Source organism: Manis javanica, chromosome 12, assembly GCF_040802235.1.
Source record: "Manis javanica isolate MJ-LG chromosome 12, MJ_LKY, whole genome shotgun sequence".
NCBI lineage: Eukaryota > Metazoa > Chordata > Mammalia > Pholidota > Manidae > Manis > Manis javanica.
Window position 1 is genome coordinate 79,012,346 of NC_133167.1, and position 22,278 is coordinate 79,034,623.

The 22,278-nt window shown below is 44.9% G+C and overlaps 1 protein-coding gene across 1 annotated transcript in view; it reads right to left on the reverse strand.

Moving 5' to 3' along the window:
- LOC140845303 (uncharacterized) overlaps positions 1-20,002 on the reverse strand; it is a 286,923-nt gene extending 266,921 nt beyond the window's left edge. The window contains exons 1-3 of the mRNA XM_073219286.1: positions 19,943-20,002; positions 19,352-19,888; positions 18,408-19,164 (exon numbers count right to left, since the gene is read on the reverse strand). Coding sequence (XP_073075387.1) covers positions 18,408-19,164; positions 19,352-19,888; positions 19,943-20,002 — 1,354 coding nt within the window. The remainder of the gene's footprint in view (positions 1-18,407; positions 19,165-19,351; positions 19,889-19,942) is intronic.
- Between the last annotated feature and the right edge of the window lie 2,276 nt (positions 20,003-22,278).

The following is a 22,278-nucleotide window of genomic DNA, read 5'->3' on the forward strand; positions in this document are numbered from 1 at the left end:
CAACCTACACCCCTGCCCAATGAGTGGGCACAACCCTGTCCTCTGCCCCATGGAAGCCCTCCTCAACAAAATGTAACATAAAGTTCTTATTTGAGAAAAAAAAAGTGCAGTAAATCAGGCTTAACATAAAACACACTACAAGGTATGGTCAAAGACCCACAGAAGTGTGACCTTCAATCTCCCACCCATAAACCAGGAAAATAAGCGCATATACGCCATCACACACAGCTAACCGCATATGGTCGTACTAGGCACTCCTTGGACTGCGCTGATGGGTTGGAGGAAAGAAGGGTACTGGTTTGGTGTCATATACCTGACCTCCCTTCTCTTGGGTTCCCGGAGGGAAATAAACACAGAATAATCGGCATCATTTTTATAAATTGTGGGACAACTTTTAAAAACTTGACTACTTCCAAATCAAGAACTCTTTTGGTAGACGGGTCCCAGGTACCTTGGCCCCACAGGCTCACTGAAGTTCCCTACTTTCTCCAATTCAGTATACCTCAGGCCTACAGAGCAGACCCCCAGCAGACAGCCTCACAGAGCACCTGCACAGACCCTGAACATTGCCTGAGTTTCCATCTCCACTGTGAGCAGCAAAGGCAGGCAGACTGCCATGCATAGTAGACACGGAGTGTGTCAAGCTCTCCTTGGGAACATAAGCCTTCCACACTTGGCCACAGAGAAAGAAGGCCCAAAGGATGACACAAGACCAATGAATGACAGCCTGGATGAATCACATGAGCAACTGATATGGGAAGAGGCTGTAAGGATGCTGGGAAGTGGTACCCATAGAAGCATCTTATTTCCTCTTTCCACATCCCACTGACAAATTCTTGATGTCTTATTTCCCTGAACTGTGTTTCTAACATGCATAAATTCATTCCATCCCAGTAATGACGATGAAGTCTGAGAAGGACTTTCACTCAGTTATCTTATGCAATTAGACATGGAATTAGACCCATTAGCTCCACTGATGCCTGTTACAAAGTCGGTAGCTGGACGAGGCCCTAAAAGATGGAGAACTTGTCTTACCATTGTATCTATGTCACACAACCACAACCAGGCAGGTTAAAGCAATCAGATATTCATAAACCAAATGAGAGCAAGGAATAGACAAAAGCAGAATCCCGGAATACAGGAAAAGCAGGTAAAACCTAGTAGGCATTGAAAACACAAAGGCTTCAACATTTGTTTTCTTGATTTTTGGAAACAATGCTAGAAACCACATGGCCAAGTCAATTGCAGCCATCACATAACATTTTCAGCAGCCCTTCATTCATGGACACATGCTTTTTTGGGGATGGGAAGGGGGAAATTTCAGCTCCATAGTATTACCTTGTATGGTTTTTTTCTTTTTTAATTTTGGAGAAAAGTGCTTAAATGCCACTTAGAGCTCTTGGTCTTGTGAAAATGTGGAAACCTCCCCAGTGCCCACAAATTACCTGCCCCCATCCACCAACTACACAGCTTAACTGTGGCTTCATTGCTTCTGGAAGTGCCAGTCTGTGTCCTGTACGGGTGTCATTTGCTCTAGAAGTGACTTCTCTTGTTCCCTCTTCTCTGACAGCCCATTGCGTGGTCAGGAAAAGACAGTGACTAGAACTCAGGTTAAATCCAGGGTGATCCCTTTGCCTTTTAATTTCAGAAAAACACTCCAGGAAAAGATGGACTTTCAGAGACCCACTGAGCAGACAAGTTGCACAATCCGAATGTGCACCATAAGGGTAAGGTCCTCATTCAGCACTGTGTCTGCTCGTAGTAAGTGCTCAAGCACATTTATCAGGGAAATGACTATGAATATGGAGACCGTAGCCATGATATGCTGACAACTTTTTCGTTGACTTTTAATATTTTGTGGAGGATTTAAAACTCATCATCCAGAGGACATTGCTTAGAAAAGATCAGAACATGTCATTTAATAAATAGCATTGCATAAAGTCATATGCTGTAAAACTGTCAGTGGAAATCAACGATACAGTGAAGAGGCTGGTTTGGTTGACTGGTTGGAGCAGTTGTTTCATCCCTATATAGCCACACAGTATTGCAGATGCATTCGAAAAGAATGACACAGGCATACAAATCGTCAGTTTGAAAAAGATAGGCCCGTATTTCCCTTAAGTATTGCCAGCTATAGGGTATGCAGACCTACATTGCCATCCCACTGCCGAGACTCCTTGAGGCAGCAACTGGAGTTAAGGCCCAGAATTCAGAAGTTAATGCTTGTGCTCCTTAAGCTCCTCTTCCAAGATCCTGGCAGGAACTAACTCATGTAGCACCAGGACCAGACCATGGCACTCCGAGGGGCCTTAATTACCTTCATTAAGACAAAAGTCCGTCAGACTCAGAATGGCCAGCAAATTCCTTTGATCTGCTAGTAAATGTCTGAGAACTGGATTAACTGGGCATTATAAAAGGATTTCTCAGACCAACAGCCCTGAGAGCTTATTCCTTTTAAATATAACTATGAGACTACCCTGTCCAGCAAATAAAGAAACAGACGAAGAAAAGGACCAAATTACATAAACTGTTTGGGGAAACCCTAAATCACCACAATACCAGCATTACAACAAGAACAAGAATTATAATTATTTTCCAGTTTATAATCCCAAAGCTATACCATGTCAGATAAATTTATAACATACTTTGGGAAAGCAATAGCTTTAATGGGTGGTCACTATTAATTGTTAGTAATAAAAAACGTAAGAACAATTGTAAATGAGACCAGAAACATGAATTTAAGAGAAAGAATAATGGCCATATAATATCATAAAAAATGACTGTTACTACAGATGTCCAGCACTATATGACAAGAACTTATTTCAAGATAAAAAGAAAGGCGTGTTTTCTGATGATAGAATTTAATCCAGGGTGCTATTCTTTTTTCTCCTACTAAAATAGAAATTACATGCCTTCCAAGGCAAAGTGTGCATATACATTTTTGATCAAAAAAAAAAACCTACAAAAATAAGCTCTTGCCCATCTGGTTATGTTCTTTTCTGTAAATTGTATTATCTCTCATGGCAGGTGGGGGTTTATGCTTGTCCATTCGGAAGTTACTCAAAGAAGGGGTAAATGTCTAGCATTGATAAGATGCTCCCTGTTCTAATTGTTTTTCCAACTGAACACATATACAGGCAATATGCTTCTGCCAATGGTTTTTAACATACTCTGCGAGCACAGAATTAAACACAATCCTATTACCCCCCAAAGAGGCATCTTACATTACTATCCTCCTTAGAGATATTTTTGGGGGGTGCCCCAGCCGAGAGCTTTCCCCTTCATGAGAGAAGTTCACAGGCCTGAACATGCGTGACACATGACATCTCCACTCTGGTTAAGTACACACGTACCTTTCTCCTCAGAGGGATTATAAATTCCTCAAGCCTCTCCATACCCCACACAACAATGACAGCATACGAGGAGCCATTGGAGATCAGTAAGTACTTGTTGAATTAGGGAGGGCAAGGAGTAAATAATATTGCTTTTATCATTAAGACATTTACGTCATGTATGTTGCCTTTCATTTTTTTTCTGAGAACAGGGTAGAGAAAGCTTGCATTTAGTATCTTAAGGAAATGTGCCAACTAGACTGCTTTGGCGCTGAACCCCAGCTTCCTCAACTCAATTAGTTGTGTGTCTTGTGCAAATTCTGCAACAGCTCTGAGACAGGTTTTCATCTGTAAAATGGGTAAAATGATGCTAACCACTGGGTTATTATCAGAATTAACGAGAGAACAATTGGGAAGGGCTTAGCACAGAATGAGCACACTAACTAAACTTAAATCATTAGTAGGGAGAACACGGAAAACAGTGTCACGTCCATTTCTGTAGCGACAAAAAGGCTGCTTTTCATCGTGTTCAACTCCCCTAAGATATTCTACATGCAAAAACTCTGCTCTTGCTCTGCTTCCACACAGTCCCCAGCAAAGCGGGAAATCTTCCCAAAGCCCTGAGCCCTAAAGATTTGAGCAGCCTCTCTGAATTCCAGTTGGGCAAGTGGAGTCTGGCAGATTGTTTTTCACTCTGTATGTGCTGGAAGGTTCCCTCAGAGTCATTCTGGGAACAGAGCCATTTCAATTCCCTTCCCGAGGGCACCTGCCCCAATCTGCTGCTGCTTAGGCTCAGAGCCCAGCAAGGGGTGCAGGGGGAAGGTCTCCCCTCTCCTCCCCGTGGGAGCATCAGGCCACACGCGCGCTCTCACCCCTTTCCCATGTCATCCACTCACGTGCTGGCCGGCTGCTCTGCTCTCCGCTCAGAACCTTGGTGTTTCATGACTGCTCATCTTTGACGCCATGTCCCAGCGTCCATGGGCAAAGGGCATATAATCACTTAACTTCTCTAGAAAGGTTTTCTCTTCCTTCCTTCTTCCCTCACAATGGCGTTTCCCTGTCACGGCTATCCCACCACATACAGGGCCCTGCAGAAAGGGCTCTGATGGTGACACCGCATGGCTGGGGCAGCACAAAGGCTGCTGACAAGCCAACCTCCCTGGGTGCCATTCACACCCCAGGAGGCTGCAGGTTGAGACCACGCTGCTCAGACTGTGGAGGACGTCAGAAGCACAGGAGAGCGGGAGGTCTGCAGAGGACTCAGAGATTCTCAGTCCCACCGAGCACCGGGCCGGGACAGTGCTGCTGGTCCCCGCCCACCCTGGGAGTAGCACTGGGTGAAGGGACCGACGGCACCACAGATCAAGAGGAAATGAATTCGTAGAGGAATAAAGAGCACAGCACTCAAGCAGGTGACGTTCAGCTTTATTTCTGCCTCTACTGCTACGGCCTCCATTTTTGCTGCATGACCCCCACTATGTATCCTTGCTGCCTTGAGTCAGGCTCCGGAGTGGCTATTCCCCTGGCCATCCCTACGAGCGTTAATAGGGCATTCACCATGACCTATGTGCTGACATAAATTATCTCAGCCCACACTCCCTCATCTCTCAGAGAGACGTTACTGTCGTTTCACACCAACTTCAGAAGCATGGAGCGATGTTCCGAAGGTCACGAACAGCAGAGATAGGTCTCGGGGCCAAAGCCTGACCTATAGGCAGCGTGCACAGCCCACCACAGCTGCCCACTCTTCCCCTCCTGGATCCACCATGTCTCACTCCCTTCCTGGAGAAACAGTACCGGTGACCATGGAATTTCCTTAATGAACTTGCTGGCACAGACCTTTCAGAGGCACAACGTCATCTCCAGAGACACAAGGACCTGGCTTGTTCATTACACACTGCTGGAGACAGAGTTTTGCCCAACTGGGTCTGATTTCAATTCTCTCAAAACACATGCAGCACCCCCCCTCACACCCGATCACCTACATGCACGCTCTCTGAAGATCACCAGACATTTACTGTGAGCTACGGGTCCCACGCCCAGAGAGGGCCAGTCAGCCTCACTCGAGGGACGGGGCGACTAGGACCCTATCAGACCGCTCTGTTCCAAACCTCGCCGTCGTGTTTCCAACAGAGGAAATCAAATGACCTGAATGCAAATAAATGTTCTGCCTCTCAGCAGCTGTGTGACCTTTAAAGTTCTATAAAGTTCTTTTTGAATCTTGGGTGAAAAATGAAATAAAATGACATGCTTTGGAAGATGTTATTAAGGAAGGAGGGAGATTAGAAATATATTAAAATGTTTGGCACATAATAGAAACTCAGTGAATTCTAATTCTCCCTTTTTGTACCCATCTTTTGATTTCCCAGAATCTTCAAGTTTATTTGTTGAAAAAAAAGCCTTAGAGAACACAAGAGTCCAAGAACTCCCAAACCCGTGTAGACACCAAAATCGCCTGGAGAGATTTCCAAAACTGCAGATTCCCAGGAGAATGAATTATTCTCTCCAGGAGTCTAGCCCAGGGATTTGCATATTCTAATCTACAAACCTTTTTCGCAAACCCCTGGCCTGGCCTGTCCAAGATCAGACCATTTGGTCCAAAAAAATTCATCTATGGTCTACAGGATGAACTGGACTGAGGAGCCTGCTGCTGAGGTCACGGGCTTCAGAGCTTTTCTTTCTATTTCTAGATTTCCTTTTCATCTTTTTCCCCACTTCCTTTGATGTGGAACGTGCAATTTTCATCACTATGATTCCCAGCTTATTTACACTGTATTACAATTAGGAAAACCCAATGTAAAAAAACCCTTTGCACACAAACACTGTGATTGCAGAGAAAGTAAACAGATGACAGCAGGAAATTCAAAACCATCCTTCCCGTGGCGATTCAAACTCCTTATGCAAATACAGCTATGAATGCATCGGTTCAGCAGCTCACTAGACAATAAACAGACTGTATAGAGATGGGAAGGAAAAATGCATTCAGTTACTGTCAGAATAATAACTTTGCATTTCTTGACTGCTGTTTATTAAAACGCTCAGTCATAGCTTCAGATAAAGGAAGCTCTATGTCAACTTAATACATGGTCCAAGGACCTTCTGACTCAAATACTTGTTTAAATTAGATTGATAGATGTCACTTCACAAGGATTGATGTGATGATGCATTGAATTCCCATAGGACCTGGGTATCTACTATAGAGACAGTAGTTAGTTTTCAAGCCAGCGTGTCAAGAAAAATTTAAACACTAATTTGTCACTGAAGTGGCTTCTGTGGTACACAGGAAGAATTCTTAGCTAAAGGAAAAAACACTAATGAAAGAGTGACCTTCAGCAACACTCTAGTAATGTTACATGTAACTTAATCAATTTGGTGATTTTTTTTTTTTAAATACAGTCTCTTTACACAAACTAACCATTAGCTCTCTCCAGTAGAGTCCTCCTTCTCGACCCCATGCCAAACAAAGGCTCAGGGTTCTTAAAACTGCTTCCTGCTTATATTCAAGTAAACAAAAATATTGCTAAAACTCACTCTGAAAAATCCAGAGGTTGGCCCCTGGTACTGAAACCCACCCTACCCAGCTTAAAAAGCTTGTCTAATTTTATCACATGATCTCAGAAATCAGTATCGAGACTAGGAAATTAAAGACGCCCAATAAATAGTATGTATGCCATATGTAATCAAGGGTACTCACTGCTTCTCTTTTTCTGTTACTCACCTACATCTCCTTAGCAATCTCACAATTCTCATAGTTTATGTAAGCAACATCCTCAGAATGCCCCTACAATTTCTCACACAGGTCAGGATTGCCTAAATCTGAGAGGAAAGAGATGGGATTTGGGGGGGATACACAAATTATTGGCAAAGAGAAGGGGAATAAATTCATCATAAATTTCTAATCCATTTTAGTTAATGAATGCACATATAGCCAATTGGCCTACAGGTAAGACAATGCCTTTAGTCACCTGGAATATAAGAACCTTATAAAGCCAAATGGCCCCAGATAAACACGAGACTTTTTACAAAGGAGCACAACAAATGCACCGCTACTCTTCATATGCTGTACATAATCCGTAAATATCCTCTTTATCTTCTTAATATTAAATAAAAATGTTTTTAAACAGAGCACGAACATGTATATTATAGACGCACAAAGGACTAATTATTTTACAGTTTCAAAAACATTCATTCATTGTCTCCATTCACCTGTTTTGAATCGGCTTCCTTTCCTCCTGGGTTGCACAAAGGAAGCACATACACCCGGCTAATCACACCATCACCAACAATTCTCACTCACAAGAAGTAGGTGGATGATACTGGCACCTTAATCATTTTCACAGACTTTTCAATAGTATTTTAAAAAGAAAGATTACTGAGTACATAATGACCACTGTTTAGCTAGTTACTGGAAATAAAACTACTGGAAAGTTAATAAAAGTGCTTAAAAACTGTGGAATGATGCCTCATCAATACATTTAAAAATACCAGGCAGGCTTAACCTAACCACTTGCTTTCACAGGCAGCTTTATCAGCTATTTTAATTTATCCTGAAAAGAAATGTACATCACAGAACCCAATTAAATCAGCAGTGATAGAGCTGGAGAGTATTTCTATACCATCCCTATATCAAAATGATTTGTTCAACACAGAGCTCTACAAGGCAACCTAACACCAGAGTGAATGTGGCCTGATCCTCTGCATTTTCAATATCAAATGAAACCAGACATAGGGAGCATTAAACTTAAAGGATTTATTGCCAAACTAACCCACAAATGCTAAGTTGAGCACAAGGAAGTGCATGTACTTAATAAGTGATTTACCTATAATAAATGCAGGTGACTGTTATGGTAGAAGGCACTTTGTCCACTTTTCAGAGGATAGCTTTGCCACTAAAAATAAAGTGACCATTAGAAAGTGGAGCCCTGCCTATTTCAACAATTCGGTCTGAAGCAAGGTTCAGCTACGCCGCAGATGTTAGCTCAGGTCTCTTTTGGAAGAAAGTAAAGACCAGATCATCTTGTGCTCTGTCTGTTCCCTGGGCAGAAATAAACACTGCATTTGAGTCACTGCATATTCAGGGTACCATTTGTTACAGCAATTAGCCTACATGACGTAAGACATCTGCTATAAGGAAGGCAACATCCTAAAGGGGCAAAGTCCCCAACTAAGACTCTATTCTACTTACAAGTCGGTATTTCTATTGAAAATAGCATTTATTGTTTTTCCTTGCTAAAAAAAATAATACACATTCATTATAGAAATGTTAAGAACATCAACAAAATGAAGAACATTCTAAACATCACTAATTCCAGTGCCCAACTCTTACATATTGTTAAGTAGCCTTCCAGGCTTTTATTTCTGTTTAGATTGATAGGTCGATGAGGCAGACGGGTGATAAAGTAATCGCACACAGATTGCATGATACTTTTTTCACTGGACAGCACACTACGAACATATCTAAGTCATTAAAAATCTTGAAGAAAGTATAAAGACAGTAGCATAATCCATTATACAACTATATTGTTTTATTTAGCCATTTCCCCATGGAAGGGCACAGACAATCTAGACCAGTAAGTGGCCATGGCACAGAAGGCAGACAGAGAGGCAGGCCCTTCTGGGAAAAGGGAAGGGTATGTGCGAGGGCACAGGGCCCTACAGCCACTGGGCACATGGGGAGCAGTGCCATCCGTGCAGTTCAGGGTTCCAGGCAGAAGCAGGAACTGGATAAGAATATTCAGACAAAAGTTGTGTGCCATTCTAAGGAGTCTAGACTTTATCATGATGGCAACTGAAGAACTTTACCCAAGGGTGTAGCGCGATCATTTCTGTTTCAGAAAGACCACTCTAGCAACAGTACCGTGAATGGACTTAAAAGGGAGAGAATCCAAGAGCAAAGGTAAAAGGCTGTTACAGTAAGAATGGGAGGTACTAGAGAAACAATGGGGTTGCCGCAGAAGGGAAGAATCTGGGATACGACAAGGAGGTAGAATCAGTGGGATCTGATCACCAAAGTGATACCGGGCAAAGGAGAGGTTTCTGGTTTGGGTTACTTAAGAGGACACTGATGCTACTGTACGGTGAGGCGCTAATGGAATTCCCATCAGCTTCGGCTACTCGATCTGCCGCAGAGAAAGCAGTCAGTCAAGGAAGCCGCGGGAAGCAAGAGCAGGGATGGCGTTTTATCGGGGGCGGTAGTGACTTCGGTATTATTACAATGTGCAGATGTGCAGACAGACAGGCAGGGAAATGATGAGACACTGGTTCATATGCATAAAGTGTCTGTAGGACATCAGGGTGGGTCATCCAACAAGTAGTTGGATAAATGGATCCAGAGCCAAATAATAGGATTTAGGATAGAGATACGGGCTCGGGAACCACAGTTCATCAGCAACCCTGGATCTGCTGGAGTAGATGTGTCACCAGGGGCTCTGGAGGCCACACTGAAGGGAAAAGTGAGGCCGCAGCCGGGCTGAGTCCTGCCAGGTCCTGCACAGCCTCTGGGGAACTGCCCAGACCTCTCCATGCAGTGCTTTTACAAGATGAAATTACTCCTCGTTTGACATCTTGTTTCTGCATTGCTCGTTCTACTCATAAAAGGGACAAAATAGATCACTTTCTTGCCCAAACCACAAGAATCATAAGCTGAGAAAGAAGGTCTGCGAACCTAACACTGAGCCAAGGTGGGAATCCTCTCCCTGCCATCATCGGACCTGGTACCATCGAGCTGGAAACCAAGCTCTCTCCCTGCTCTCTGGGCTGGCCTCGTGCATGTCCACGGCAGCTCTAATGACTAGAATCTAAAACTGTGCCAGATTTGTCTTAAATAAATAAAACTTTTGTCATAAATAAAAACTCATCACAGAATGCCTCGAACCTTTCTTCATACTACTAAAACAAAACAACTGAGCTTTCTTGCTTTAAAAGTTTGCGGTTGTGAATTAATCTATTAATCATACTGTAAAATTTCAAAGACAGGCCTGCAGAGACAACGGCATTTACTTCTTGAGAAGACAATGCTGGTGAATACAAATAACTCAGCATTTCAGACAGCGCAGCAGCACGACCCAACGAGGCAGTGGAGGCAATGCAGCTGGGAGGACAGGGACACTTTTTCACGAAGGTTCCCTCTTGTTAAGCTCTTACTCCTCTTTCAGATCGTCTGGAAGTTCCACAGTGGCTTTTCCACTGTTATGCTCCTGCAAGCAACACTGAAATGAAAAGAGAGGAAGAGAAAAGCTCCAAGGCAACGGCAGAAGCGGTCTGCATGTCGGGTCGTTTCTGAGATGAAGACCACATGCAGTGTGAACGGACCACAGAAAGCCTTTCGGCTCGACCTTCCCGTTACGCCTCTCAGGGAATGAGATGCAAAGAGGGAACGTTACTCACCCAGAGCACACAGGTTCATCTAAAAATTAAGCAAAGAATTACTTATGAGATTCAGCAATTCCACCTCTGGGTATAGACCCCCAGGAATTGAAAGCATTCTTGAACAGATATTTGTATACTCATGTACAAAACAGAAGCATTATTCACACAATAACCAAAAGGGAAAAGGAACCCAGATGAATGGATAAACACAATGTGGTCTATTCATGTGATGGAATATTATTCAGCCTTAAAAAGTAATGACATTCTGACACATGCTAAAACATAGATCAACCTTAAAGACATTATAGGATCAACCTTAAAGCCAAGTAAAGTAAGCCAGTCACAGAAAGGCAAGTACTGTGTGATTCCATTTCCATGCCATACCTAGAACAGTCAGATCCATGGAGAAGGAAATTAGAATGCTAGTTGCCAGGGGCTGGGAGGAGGGGGGAATAGGGAGTTATTGTTTAATGGGTTTGGAGTTTGAGTTTGAAAAGATGTAAAATTCTGGAGATGGATGGTAGTGATGGCTACCTGCCAATGTGAATACTTAATGCCAGTGACCTGCACACTTAAAAATAGTTAAAATGATAAATTTTATGTTACCATAATTTGGGAGGAAAAAAAACATGTTCATCAGAATAAGACTATGGTCCAAAATGCTTCAATGAAAGAAAAGTCACTAGTACTCCTGAGGACAAGATGAGAGCTATCTGGGTGGATGGGAATGAAGTCAATGGAGAAAAGAGCATCTCAGAGGTGTCAGGTTTGCAAAGTAGAGAGTCTGGGGAATTTTAAAGCTGTGGCCCTTTTGTGCTGATGACATGACAATGAGCACAAGGACTCTGGGCAGAACATCCCCACCTGACAGTCACCAAACAGCCCTCACTACCAGATAACCTCCCAAGGGCAGAGTAGTCTAAGGACAAATTTGAAGCATCCTTCTCCTCCTCAGTGGAGAGCTACCATCTTCTGCCCAGAGATGCAGCCAGGATGCTCCCTGACATAGAAGGAAATACTGCCACTCTATCTGTGGCTCCGCTGGGACTACGTCATCGCCCATGGCATCCCTAAGGCTCACTGAGCACTTGAGGACAAGGGTCTCATTAGGCATCAGAGCCCAAGCAGACACGTGCTATCCACCTGCAGTCTGAACTTCGTGAGGAGCGAAGGAAAAAAAAAGAGTAAAGAGTAACTCATCCAAAAATATTGTTTTGTTTTTTTTTGTTGTTGTCTTTTTACTTCTTAGGGATATAAGCAGTGCTTTTCCATCGTCAGTTATAAGAAGTGAACTTAGAGTGCTGAGATGGTGAAACACCTGTGGGGAAGATCAAGGAAAACACAGTGCTTCCTAGTACTAAGATCTAATACCCAAAATGAGTTGGAACGATTTCGGAATCGTCTGCTCAAAACTGCAGTAGGGATTCGTTGACTTTTCAAAATCCTTTCTGTGCTTGAAATCTTCACAACATAGGGAAAATTTTCCCCGGCTAGAACTATAGACAACATAGAATAAATATTGTCCAGAAATAAGTAAGGAAAAACAAATCTTAGGAAATTAAATAACCTTTCTCTGATGCCCAGAAATTGATCCAGAGGCAACATTCTGGGTGAAAGAAGAAGAAACAGCATCCTGGGAGGACATGGTTCTAAATGCTACTTCCTCCAGATAACCCCTCACCAAATTAGAGATCTGAAGAGAAGGAAACAAGAGCTGTTTTTCTTCTTCTTTCGAACTTGAGGGCAGTGATTGCCACTACCCAACGAGCTAAGGTGCTTCAGTCACTTATTCATTTAATTATATAGCAGGTGTTTAATCTATTTATAAGTCAAGCAATGAAAGTCTATCAAAGAGGAAAGATACAACAATGAGTATTCATTAAAACTAAGTTGCTTTAGTCAGCCCCTCAATTTTTTCTCCTGCTTCCTCTGCCTTAATGGCAACTCCCAGGCTAGAGATGAACATTTGGGATGATGTATTACTGCTGTGAGCTTTGCAAATTTAGCCATGTAGACAATGCTTTACCCCTCTGATCACGCCCCCCTCCATGCCTTGGGCTCCCAACTGGACCCACTACGAAGCCTCAGAGCCCTTGTCAGCAAGGTCTCCTTGTGCTGGGCTCAGCTCAGCTCACGTATTCTAGCACCGCAGAGCAAAAAGAGGAAGCAATTCCTTCCTCTAGGTTTCCTCGGCCCAACATTACCTCCTAAATCTGGCTCTCAGCTCTAGAATTATGCCCCACTCTAAGCGGTTTTCTTCCAGTTCCCAAACCCTGGGGCAGATACCCAAAGCCAGGACCCTGGGCTTTGCGGGTTAAGCCTCTGAAGTAGAGATACAAGGTACATGAGCATCTGAGTCCTCCTGGGATGCACAGAGCCTATCAGGAAGCCCATCCACAGTCACAGTCTATGATCTAAGGCCTTCCGTTACTGACTTACTTGGACCCAGACCAATCCCACCCGTCGAATTCCAAGGTGTCAAGAGAAGGCCAGTCGGTGTACTGATGAGCAGCAAGCCTATACTTCAGTCTCTCACAGATGAAACTCCACTCCTAGGCCCTGTCATTGACCTAAAGCCTTCCCTTGCAGTGTCCTCACAAAGGAAACAGAAATGAAGGGGGTATACACATGAAGCCTGAGTCAGGAGCTGGTAGGACTGTCTCCCATATGCCATCCATGCTGGGGATAATTTAAAAATTTAAAGAAATGTAGTTTATTATTAAAAAAAAACAGGACATAAATGTTATTAGGTCCCAGTGGGGTAAGGCAAGGTAAGCATACAGTTGCCAAAGAAACTATTTCCCACAGGGAAAAATATCCTGGTTTTCTTGAAGACTAAAAAATGAGGCATATTGCCACTTACTCATTTCTCTCTAGAATTCCAGGATGACAAGTCTGTATTTAGGGGACAGTTCCCTAACAATTGGATCTGCGCCAAGCAGAGATTGGTCAACCCATTTGAAGCATTCAACTTCACCAAATTAATTTTTTATATGGATCATCTGCGTACAGAGAGCCAGTAGGCATACCTTTAGAAATAGGTTTGCCTCAAATGCATCACAATACTAAACAATAGGAAGATATAATCTCTTGACTAGCACTTGCTTCAACTCAGCAAGATTTATCTGTATTCTGTAAATTTGCAAATAATTCAACTTTAAATTTAAGAGTATGACAGGATGTATTATTAGTCAGTTCAAGTATTATGAAGTGACTGCTCTGGGGGGAGTACATAGGTCAAACATTCTTTCATAGTGTTACTGTAGTTTTAAGTTTTATGGTAACATGAGTACAGAGTAACATGTGCATACAGAAATTTAGAACATTCATATACGGATGGAAGACTGCCCACAACAGCCATTTCTGTTATTTAAAAATAAGAACACTTAAAATTAGTCTTGATTTTCTTATGAACTCTAAGGCATGTTACACTATTGTTTTTGAAAACAAATTGCATGGGTCAATAAGAGCTACTTTTATTAGATACTTTTTTCATTACATGCTTTCAATGAATATAAGGGTCAATTAATCCTTACCACTGTTATTCATTATATACTTCTTGTTTTCATTAGTATCACTTATTTATACAAAGCTCATCAAAATACCCTTTACTAAGAGCTATCTATAAATTTTTCATGTCATTTAAGCATATCAAAAACAACCAAGCAAAAAACCTTTAGGTATTACTCAGTACTGAAGGCAGATGACAGTTTGCAGATCTGTGGACATCAGGCCAATTCATAAATTGTCACTGAAATTTAAAAATCGGTTTTAAAAGATATTTCTTTGTCTTAATTATACACAAAACAACAGGAAGAAAATGGGCATCAAAGCAAAGGCGATTTCCTGAACAATGAATACATTATATTTGACAAGGGCAATAACTGGACCAGTCACATATTTTGCTCTCATTTGCTATAAATACACCGGCCAGTGGAAGGACAGCTCATTGTTTTGACCCTCAGCGCTGTTTAAGCTCCTCCATCTTACCTCACCCATTAAGATATACCCTAAAACTTTCCCTAGATTCAGAGGACTTACAGATAGCCTGCAACTGATAAGAATTAACCTCTAGTTCTTGTAAAATATTTTAATTCAGATACTTAAGTTCGCCTTTTAAAACAGATTTCAAGGAGTTGTTTTCCCAGAAGACCTAACTTGGTTTCATTTTTTTTAACATAATATAAATACAGATACAGTTTCTCTACTCCACAAGAAAGATGTGTTTTAAGTATAGCTTTTATGACAGCAAGGTTGATACCCTTTCAAGAGGGCAGTCACCAACACTTGGGGAATTAAATTTACATGTGTATTTATGAAACATAAATAGTCAAGCTCTATCTGTTCCTATTGCTACCTCCTGACTATAGCTTTTATGAAGAACTATTTTCTTCAATAGTGGCTGAAAAATCCCTGCAGCATTTCTGTCATTTCAATAACATCATAAGGTCAGAATGTTTTATTAAAGTTATTGAGGATACTAGAAAAAGTGCCTTTTATCACAAATACTGGACAAACATGTTTACATTATCGATGCATCCAGTATTATATGATGATATACCAAACATTTAGATTAGCTTGTAAGAACACAATTGATGTATAAATCTAGCATGGCCCGATTATAGATACTAATTCAACATCATTATTTTTACTCATTTTTTGGAAATCAATTTCTGCCTAGTGTTAACTGTGATGCTTTGAAATCTAAAAGCATAGTGCATCCAACAGTGATTTGTTTGAATAACAGAATTGTAATTGAACAGCAAATATTGTGTGCCGATTAACATAAAACTTAGAAATATTTCTTAGCCCATTCAGTGAGCAAGAGAAAAAGCAAAGACCAAGAAGAATTTAAATAACTGAAAAAGAAGTGTAATTTAAACAAACTTCAAGTATAAAGCAAATATGATATTCTGTATTGTCTTCTAAAGTACACCCAAAAGTCTGTTTCAATAGGCCCGGTTTTCCAGAGAAGAGCTGCTTTTCATACTGACACTACTCAGAAGCTTCTTTGATGGGGGGGGGATTAAGAAAAAAGAAATTCAGGGAAGACGTCTAAGAGCTCACCCCAAAAGCTAATCTGTTGCATGTGCAGTTTTTAGATCAGTAAGCAACTTGTCAGAAACAACACTGCAGCTGAGCACATGAGACCTGGAAGCTGTCCCCGGGATATGATATCACAAAATGACTTCGCTATATTCCCTCTCCAGCCTAACAAAAGGGCTCGGACAGCAACACCGCCATCTCGCCCCAGGGCATCTTCCCCTTAGATAAGAACCCTCTACTTCATCACTCTCCCTGAAATCTTCTGGCCAGAAGCACACAGCAGCAGTTCAACCAAGACAAATCAGCCCCTCTTCTCTCTATATATTTTTTTCCAATTTGTGTTTCTTTGCCTGGTAGGTTCTGAATGACACTGTTAACTGAGACCACATAACTGGATGAAGTCACGAGTTGTCACCACTCATGCACACGCTTTTACACCCAGTATTCCAGGTATGGATGTACTGAGTTTACAGTGTATAAAATAGTTGATGCTGTTTACTCTTATCCTACAATATTACTGTAACTACTATGTTTGTAAAAATGCGAGAGAAACTTTTAGTTAGTCCTTAGCTAAATCTATTAAGTTTTCATACAATATTCCTGCCTTACAATGCGTAATGCTAAAATCACCAAACATACACAATGATTACACAGTCCTAGAGCACTACGTTCAGGATTTCTTTATCTACTCAATGACACACAGGAAGATATCCAGTTCATTTAAAAAAAAAAAACTGTTTTGCTTAGCAGGCCACAGCTTACAACCGTGAGTTTCCTTTGACAGACAGAGAGGCAAAACTACCTTCAGGGAAGCTTTCTTCACTTAGAAGCACAAAACCAAAATAGAATTCCTCCAGACATCACGATGTTTCCATTTCCAAACATTCTCCGGATGCTTATTAGAACTTTAACCCAGAGTCTGACATTTATTTCCAGTTAAAAGGCATAACTAACACCATTGCTAATCTACCAACACACCCCCAACCCCAGGCATCCTTGCCAACTGTGATCCCTTTTACATGAACATCCACCATGGGTAGCAAATGACTCACAACTCATATGGTCTGGGGGAAGGTAAAAAACCCTTCCTGAATTACATATAATAAAACATCTGAAAACTGGACAAGGGGATGGCTTGAAAGGGTTGGCTTAGAAGGTTTTGTTTCAGATTCTGTAGCAGAATAGCGTATGCTGCAGTATACTGGTGTTGAGGTTCTGTGTTCCCTAAGAAGGCAGCTCCCGGCAGAGTGTTTCCCAGGTTTACGGTGACATCTATCAGCCAGACCCGGGGAATCCCAACGTCACTCAGCTTTCTTCAGCACCACTGTCTGAGAACAGCTTCTGTCCACAGAGTGGTGTAAGCCTAACAGGTCTCTGGCACACAAAAGTGCATTGTTAAAAAAAAAAGGAAGCAGCGAATGAGCAATGCTCTTTCCTGCCATTAAAACCAAATCGTCGGGTATTAATTAACTGCAGGATACCAGCACCATGAACGCCAACCAGAAATTTAAATTGGCCATCACCTGATACAAATGTAAGAGAACTAACACGCTTTGCATCACAGGCAAACTGAGCGTGGCACCGTGCTCAGCTTTGTACAAATTCAATTACCCCAACCATCTACTAAACAGATACATAAAGACGCAGGGGAAGGCTATTATAGTGTTAGAATTTGTGATGTGTAATCACACTAATTTCTGGTTTGAGAAGAAACCCAGCTATGTTTTAGTGATTATATGGTAATCAGGAAATTATACAGATATTTAGAACCTAGAAATTATCTTACGAACAGCATAAATGTAATTCACCCTCAGACATGTAATCAGATTATCAGCTAATTTCTCAGACCTGATGATATTAAGGACACTCGGGAAGAAGAGTTTCCAGCAGTGAAATTCGAAACGGTCTGGGAAACAGCTTGCTCCACTTACCTTCCGGGAGTCTTCAGGGCCTACAAGTGAGGCTCTGTGATTGCATTTCTCTATTCTGATTCACTTAAGTGCCAAAACATACTCCCAATCGAAATACGTGAAAGCAACCATTCTCGAAAAGATTCCATCCCAACAAGCCAGCTTTATACCTCTCGCATACACGTATTCACAAGTTAGACTGCGCTTATCGCTCGGTATTGAGTTCGCCCCAAACTCTGCCGCATTTGGAGAGGACCCCAGCGCCCTGTCCTTCCTTGTCAGGGCCCCCTAGACACAAACCCCTGACCGTGTCCGCACTCGGGGCTCTAAGTGAGGGGAAAGCATTAAAATCCTGTCGGACTCCCCCCTTCTCCTCCAGAGAAAAAGTCCCACACTGGCGGCCCGCAATCAGCAGCTCCTAACCAAAGCCAAGTTCAATGATCACTCCCAAGAAAGCAGCCGGCTCTTCTGTCTCCGTTCTTCTACCCCAAGGGATTGAAAAGTTTGCGGCAGCCCCGACCGAACTTGGGCTTCACCAGTGCAAAGCCTAGAAAACGGGAAACTGGAGAAGGCGCTGCCTGTCTGTGGAAGCCAATCCTCGAAACCTCCTCCTCTGAGCATCGCTCTCAAGTCTGCACGCGGCCCGAAGACAAACTCAGACCGCGCCCGCCCGCGGCCGTCGGACCCCGGAGCCCCGCGCCCGGCTCGCGCCCCCCGGCCGGCGGCGACGCCCCCAGGGCGAGGGACTTACCGCACCGCTTGCACAGCACCCGGCTGACCTCCTTCTTGAGGTTCCGACCCGTCTCCAGCGGGGGGAAAGACGCGCGGAAGGCGGCGGGCGCGCGGCCGCTGCTGTTGGCGTCGGGCTCCATGAAGAAGATGTACCTGCTGTCCTCCTTGAGCCTCCCGCAGGAGGGGAAGGCGGGGCGGCGCCAGGCGCCCAGGCGCACGGTGAGCAGCGAGTCCTTCTTCAGGCCCCCGGCTTTCACCGCCCACACCTGGTGCACCTTCACCAGATAGGGCGTCTCGTCCGCGGGCCGGCGCGCGCCGGGCGCCGGGCCGGGGGACCGGGAGGGCGTGGTCCCGTCGGCGGCCGACAGCGCGTCCGGGCCGGGCGGCCCCAGCGCCCCGGGGCGGGCAGCGGGCGCTCGGCGCCCCACGCCCCTGCCTCGCCCGCCGCCTACGCGCCGAGGGCCCCCTGCGGCCGCCGCGGCGGGTGCACCTTGCCCTCGACCACCACCGCGGCGCGCGGGGCCAGCTCCTGCACCGAGCCCACGCTGGGCGGGGACGAGTAGCACACGGCGGGCCCCGCGGGAGCCACCTCGCCGCCCGCGGCCGCCCCCGGCGCCAGGGCCGCGGCGCACAGCAGCAGGAGCGGCAGGAGCGGCGGCGGCAGGCCCGGGCCTCCCCGGGCGGCGCGGGGCGCGGCGCCATCTCAGGGTGCGAGGTGCGTGCGGCCGCCGCTGTCGGTCGGGCTCCTCTCGCCTCCTCCCCGCGACCCTCCTCCTCTTATTTATTTACTTGGGGGCGGGAGGGGGTGGGAGAGTTGTTTACAGGAGGCGGAGGAGAAGGCAGGCAGGGGAGAGGGGGTTGGGACCACAGAGAGGCGAGGAGGTTTAAGGGCAAAAAATAATAAAGCGAAATAGAAAAGAAGAAAAAGCCTCCGCCGCCGCCCCGGGGACCGGAGTGACGGGCCCCCGCGCCGCCGCCGCCGCCGCGCCCGAGCCCCGCTGTCGGGGCTGCCGTCACCCGAGGAGGACGCGGAGGGGGAGCAGCGGCCCCGCGGGCGGCAGTCCTTTGTGTGGCGCGGGGCTGCGGCGCCGGCCGCGGCTGCGAGCGAGCGGCGGGGCGAGAGCGCGAGGCTGGGCGCCCTGGAGGCGGGGTTGCGTGCCTGGAAATCGGCGGCCGGCCCGCGGCGGCGGCGCCTGCTGCTTCCCCGCGTGGCAAGCCCACCCGGCGCCGCGCGCCCCCATGCCGGGGCCGAGACGGACCCCGCGCAGCCCTGCGCCGCGCCCCCCTCCGCGCGCGCCGCCTCGCCCGCCGTCGCCCCGACTGCCGCAATGGGAGGCCGGGCGGCACCCCGGCTGCAGTCCGAGTGGGCTGCGGAGATCCGCGGGGGAGCCGGGGTGCCGCCTCGGCCACCGGGGACCTGTTAGCCGCACGCGGGGGGAGGCGGGGCCCGCGGGACGGGCGATGGTCCTCGTTCCCGAAAGTTTCGGGGGGAACTGGTGACTCGAGAGTCAAAAGGGAGCAACATGTTCACAGGAGACAAGCAATTAAAACAACTTTAGAGCACGCTCGATCCCCTGCCAGCGCGCGCGCACACGCGGCGAGCATTCCAGGCATGACGCCTCTCTCACGCTCCTCTCGTGTGACACTTCAGTCGTGGGAACCCTCGCCTTCCCTTCTGTTGAAATTCCTGGTGCACCAGGCTTTTTTTGACATCTTGACCCTACTAATGTGAGCATGGTTTGAATGAAACAGTCGCTCAGTCAGGCTGTTTTGTAGAAAGTTTGTGGCACTTTGTCAACTGGTTTTTTGACAAATAAACCAAGGAAGTGTCTGTGGCTGGTGGAACAAAGATCCAGCAATATTGTTCCATTTTAATACCACACCCCCCACCCGAACTCCAGGCCCTGTCAATCCACCCCTCACCCAGTCCATTCGAATTTAAGGAGCTACTTTTAAAACAAGAATCCATCGTCTCCCAGGAAACTTTTCAAGCAAGTACCACTCAACGGAAAGAGAACACTAAATTTTTAGCATTTAAAGGGAAATGGTTCCTCTTATGCTCTTTTGTGGTGAAAAATATGTTCAATGACCTAACAAAACTGAGTTGTTACACAATGGCTCATGGATTCGCATTGTGAGAACTCAGGAGTTTAAAAGCACTCCAACTTCATAATATACTGAGATTCCGTAAATTGCCTCTAGCAGTTTCTTGAAAGTATGACTCATAAGCTTTAGATTTTTACATAAAAAATACAGATTATAAGCCACAAAGACCTTTTTTTTTTCTTGGCCTAACATAGTTGGCTAGAAAACAATATGTCACTCAGAATCCAGCTTGGAGGGATTTTGGTGCTGTGTGTTCAATTTATGGAGATTCCTATTCCTTATGCCCTGATGGGGGGCTTCAAGGTCACTGTGTAGCAGCAGGCCTGGCTTCCAGTACATGTTCTCTTTAACACTGGAGCTTCTGGCAGTTTATTGAAAAAAAGTGGTCAGTTATCCAATCCTGCTTTTCTTTGACTTGACCTCACAAATTTCTAACTCTTGACCTTTTGGGGGCTGAAATTCTACCCAGGACCATTTTCTCCCTTCCTCTCCCTTCCTCTCCACCTTTTAGACCTTGTATCAGTTACCTACTGCGGTGTGACAAACCACTCCAAGATTTGTTGGCCTAAAACAATATCCTTTCTTTTAGGCCAGGATTCTGAGGGTTGACAATTTTGACTGGGCTCATCCAGGGAGAGGAGGCTTCCTCTGTTCTCAGCTGGGCTCACTGATAGCTCTGCTGGGGAGGCTAACTGGTTTCTGATGGCCTCAGTTCAAACAGCTCATCTCTGGAAGAAAGTGGCCTCTTTTCCTTTAGCAAGCTGAGCCCAGGCTGTTTCGTGGCTGCTGGACATGTTCCAAGAGAGGCCAGAGGTATGCAATGCCTTTTGAGGTCTGGACCTGAAACTGGCACCTCATCACTGCCACTGTCACAAGGCCGGCTCAGATCCAGGAGTGGAGGAGTAGGCTCTGCTAATGTGGGCAGCCGAAAGCTTGCACTGCCGAGGGGTAGAGATACAGGAAGGGAAAGAACTGAGGCCACTTCAACAAATAATCCACCACAGAGAGTGAGCATCTTCTGAAGTCCACCTGCCCCCTGAAGCCTCCTTTCTTAAATACAGATGCTCAGAGTGGCCACTTCCCCTGAATCTGCAGTGCATAGCCTCATGCCTCCTCATGTCTGATCCTGTTAGATCCCAGAGGGTCATATTGACACTAAGTGTTTCTGTTTTACTTCCATCTGTCCAATTAGATTATTGTAAGCTTGTTAATAAGCAGGGACCATCATTTTAGTAGCCCCCTTCTCTAACCCACTTTGGGGACACTCAATAAATGTCAGCTGATTAATCATGGACTGATATATAATGTGCTTACCACAGTTACCCCAGTACTGCCCAATGCTGACACAGAGATGGGATTCTGGCCAGTAGAAACAATCAAATGTTAAAGAACTGACTTGTGGAGTCATTAAATGTGTAAATGTCCCCTCTTAGAATTTTACAAAGCATTTCATCCATAACTAGACAAGCTGCTTCTTATGTTTGTTTTTTTAAAGCCTTCACCCCACTACCACATTTTATCCTACTCCTCTCTCAGCTAAGTGGCGTTAAGGGTAACTTTTGTGAATATTCTGTGTGAAGGGAGGCTCTCTTAGAACAGACAGCAATAAGAACTGAAACTTTTGTTTCAGAGTCCTCACTTTGGAAGGCACCCATTGAAGGGATGTTACCTTTTTTTTGCCCTTTTGAAAAAGGGGAATGGCATTTCTAATGTGATTAACATATGCTTGAGAAAAAGTATGAATAATTATTCAATCTGATTAAATGCTGTAAGGAAAATGGAAG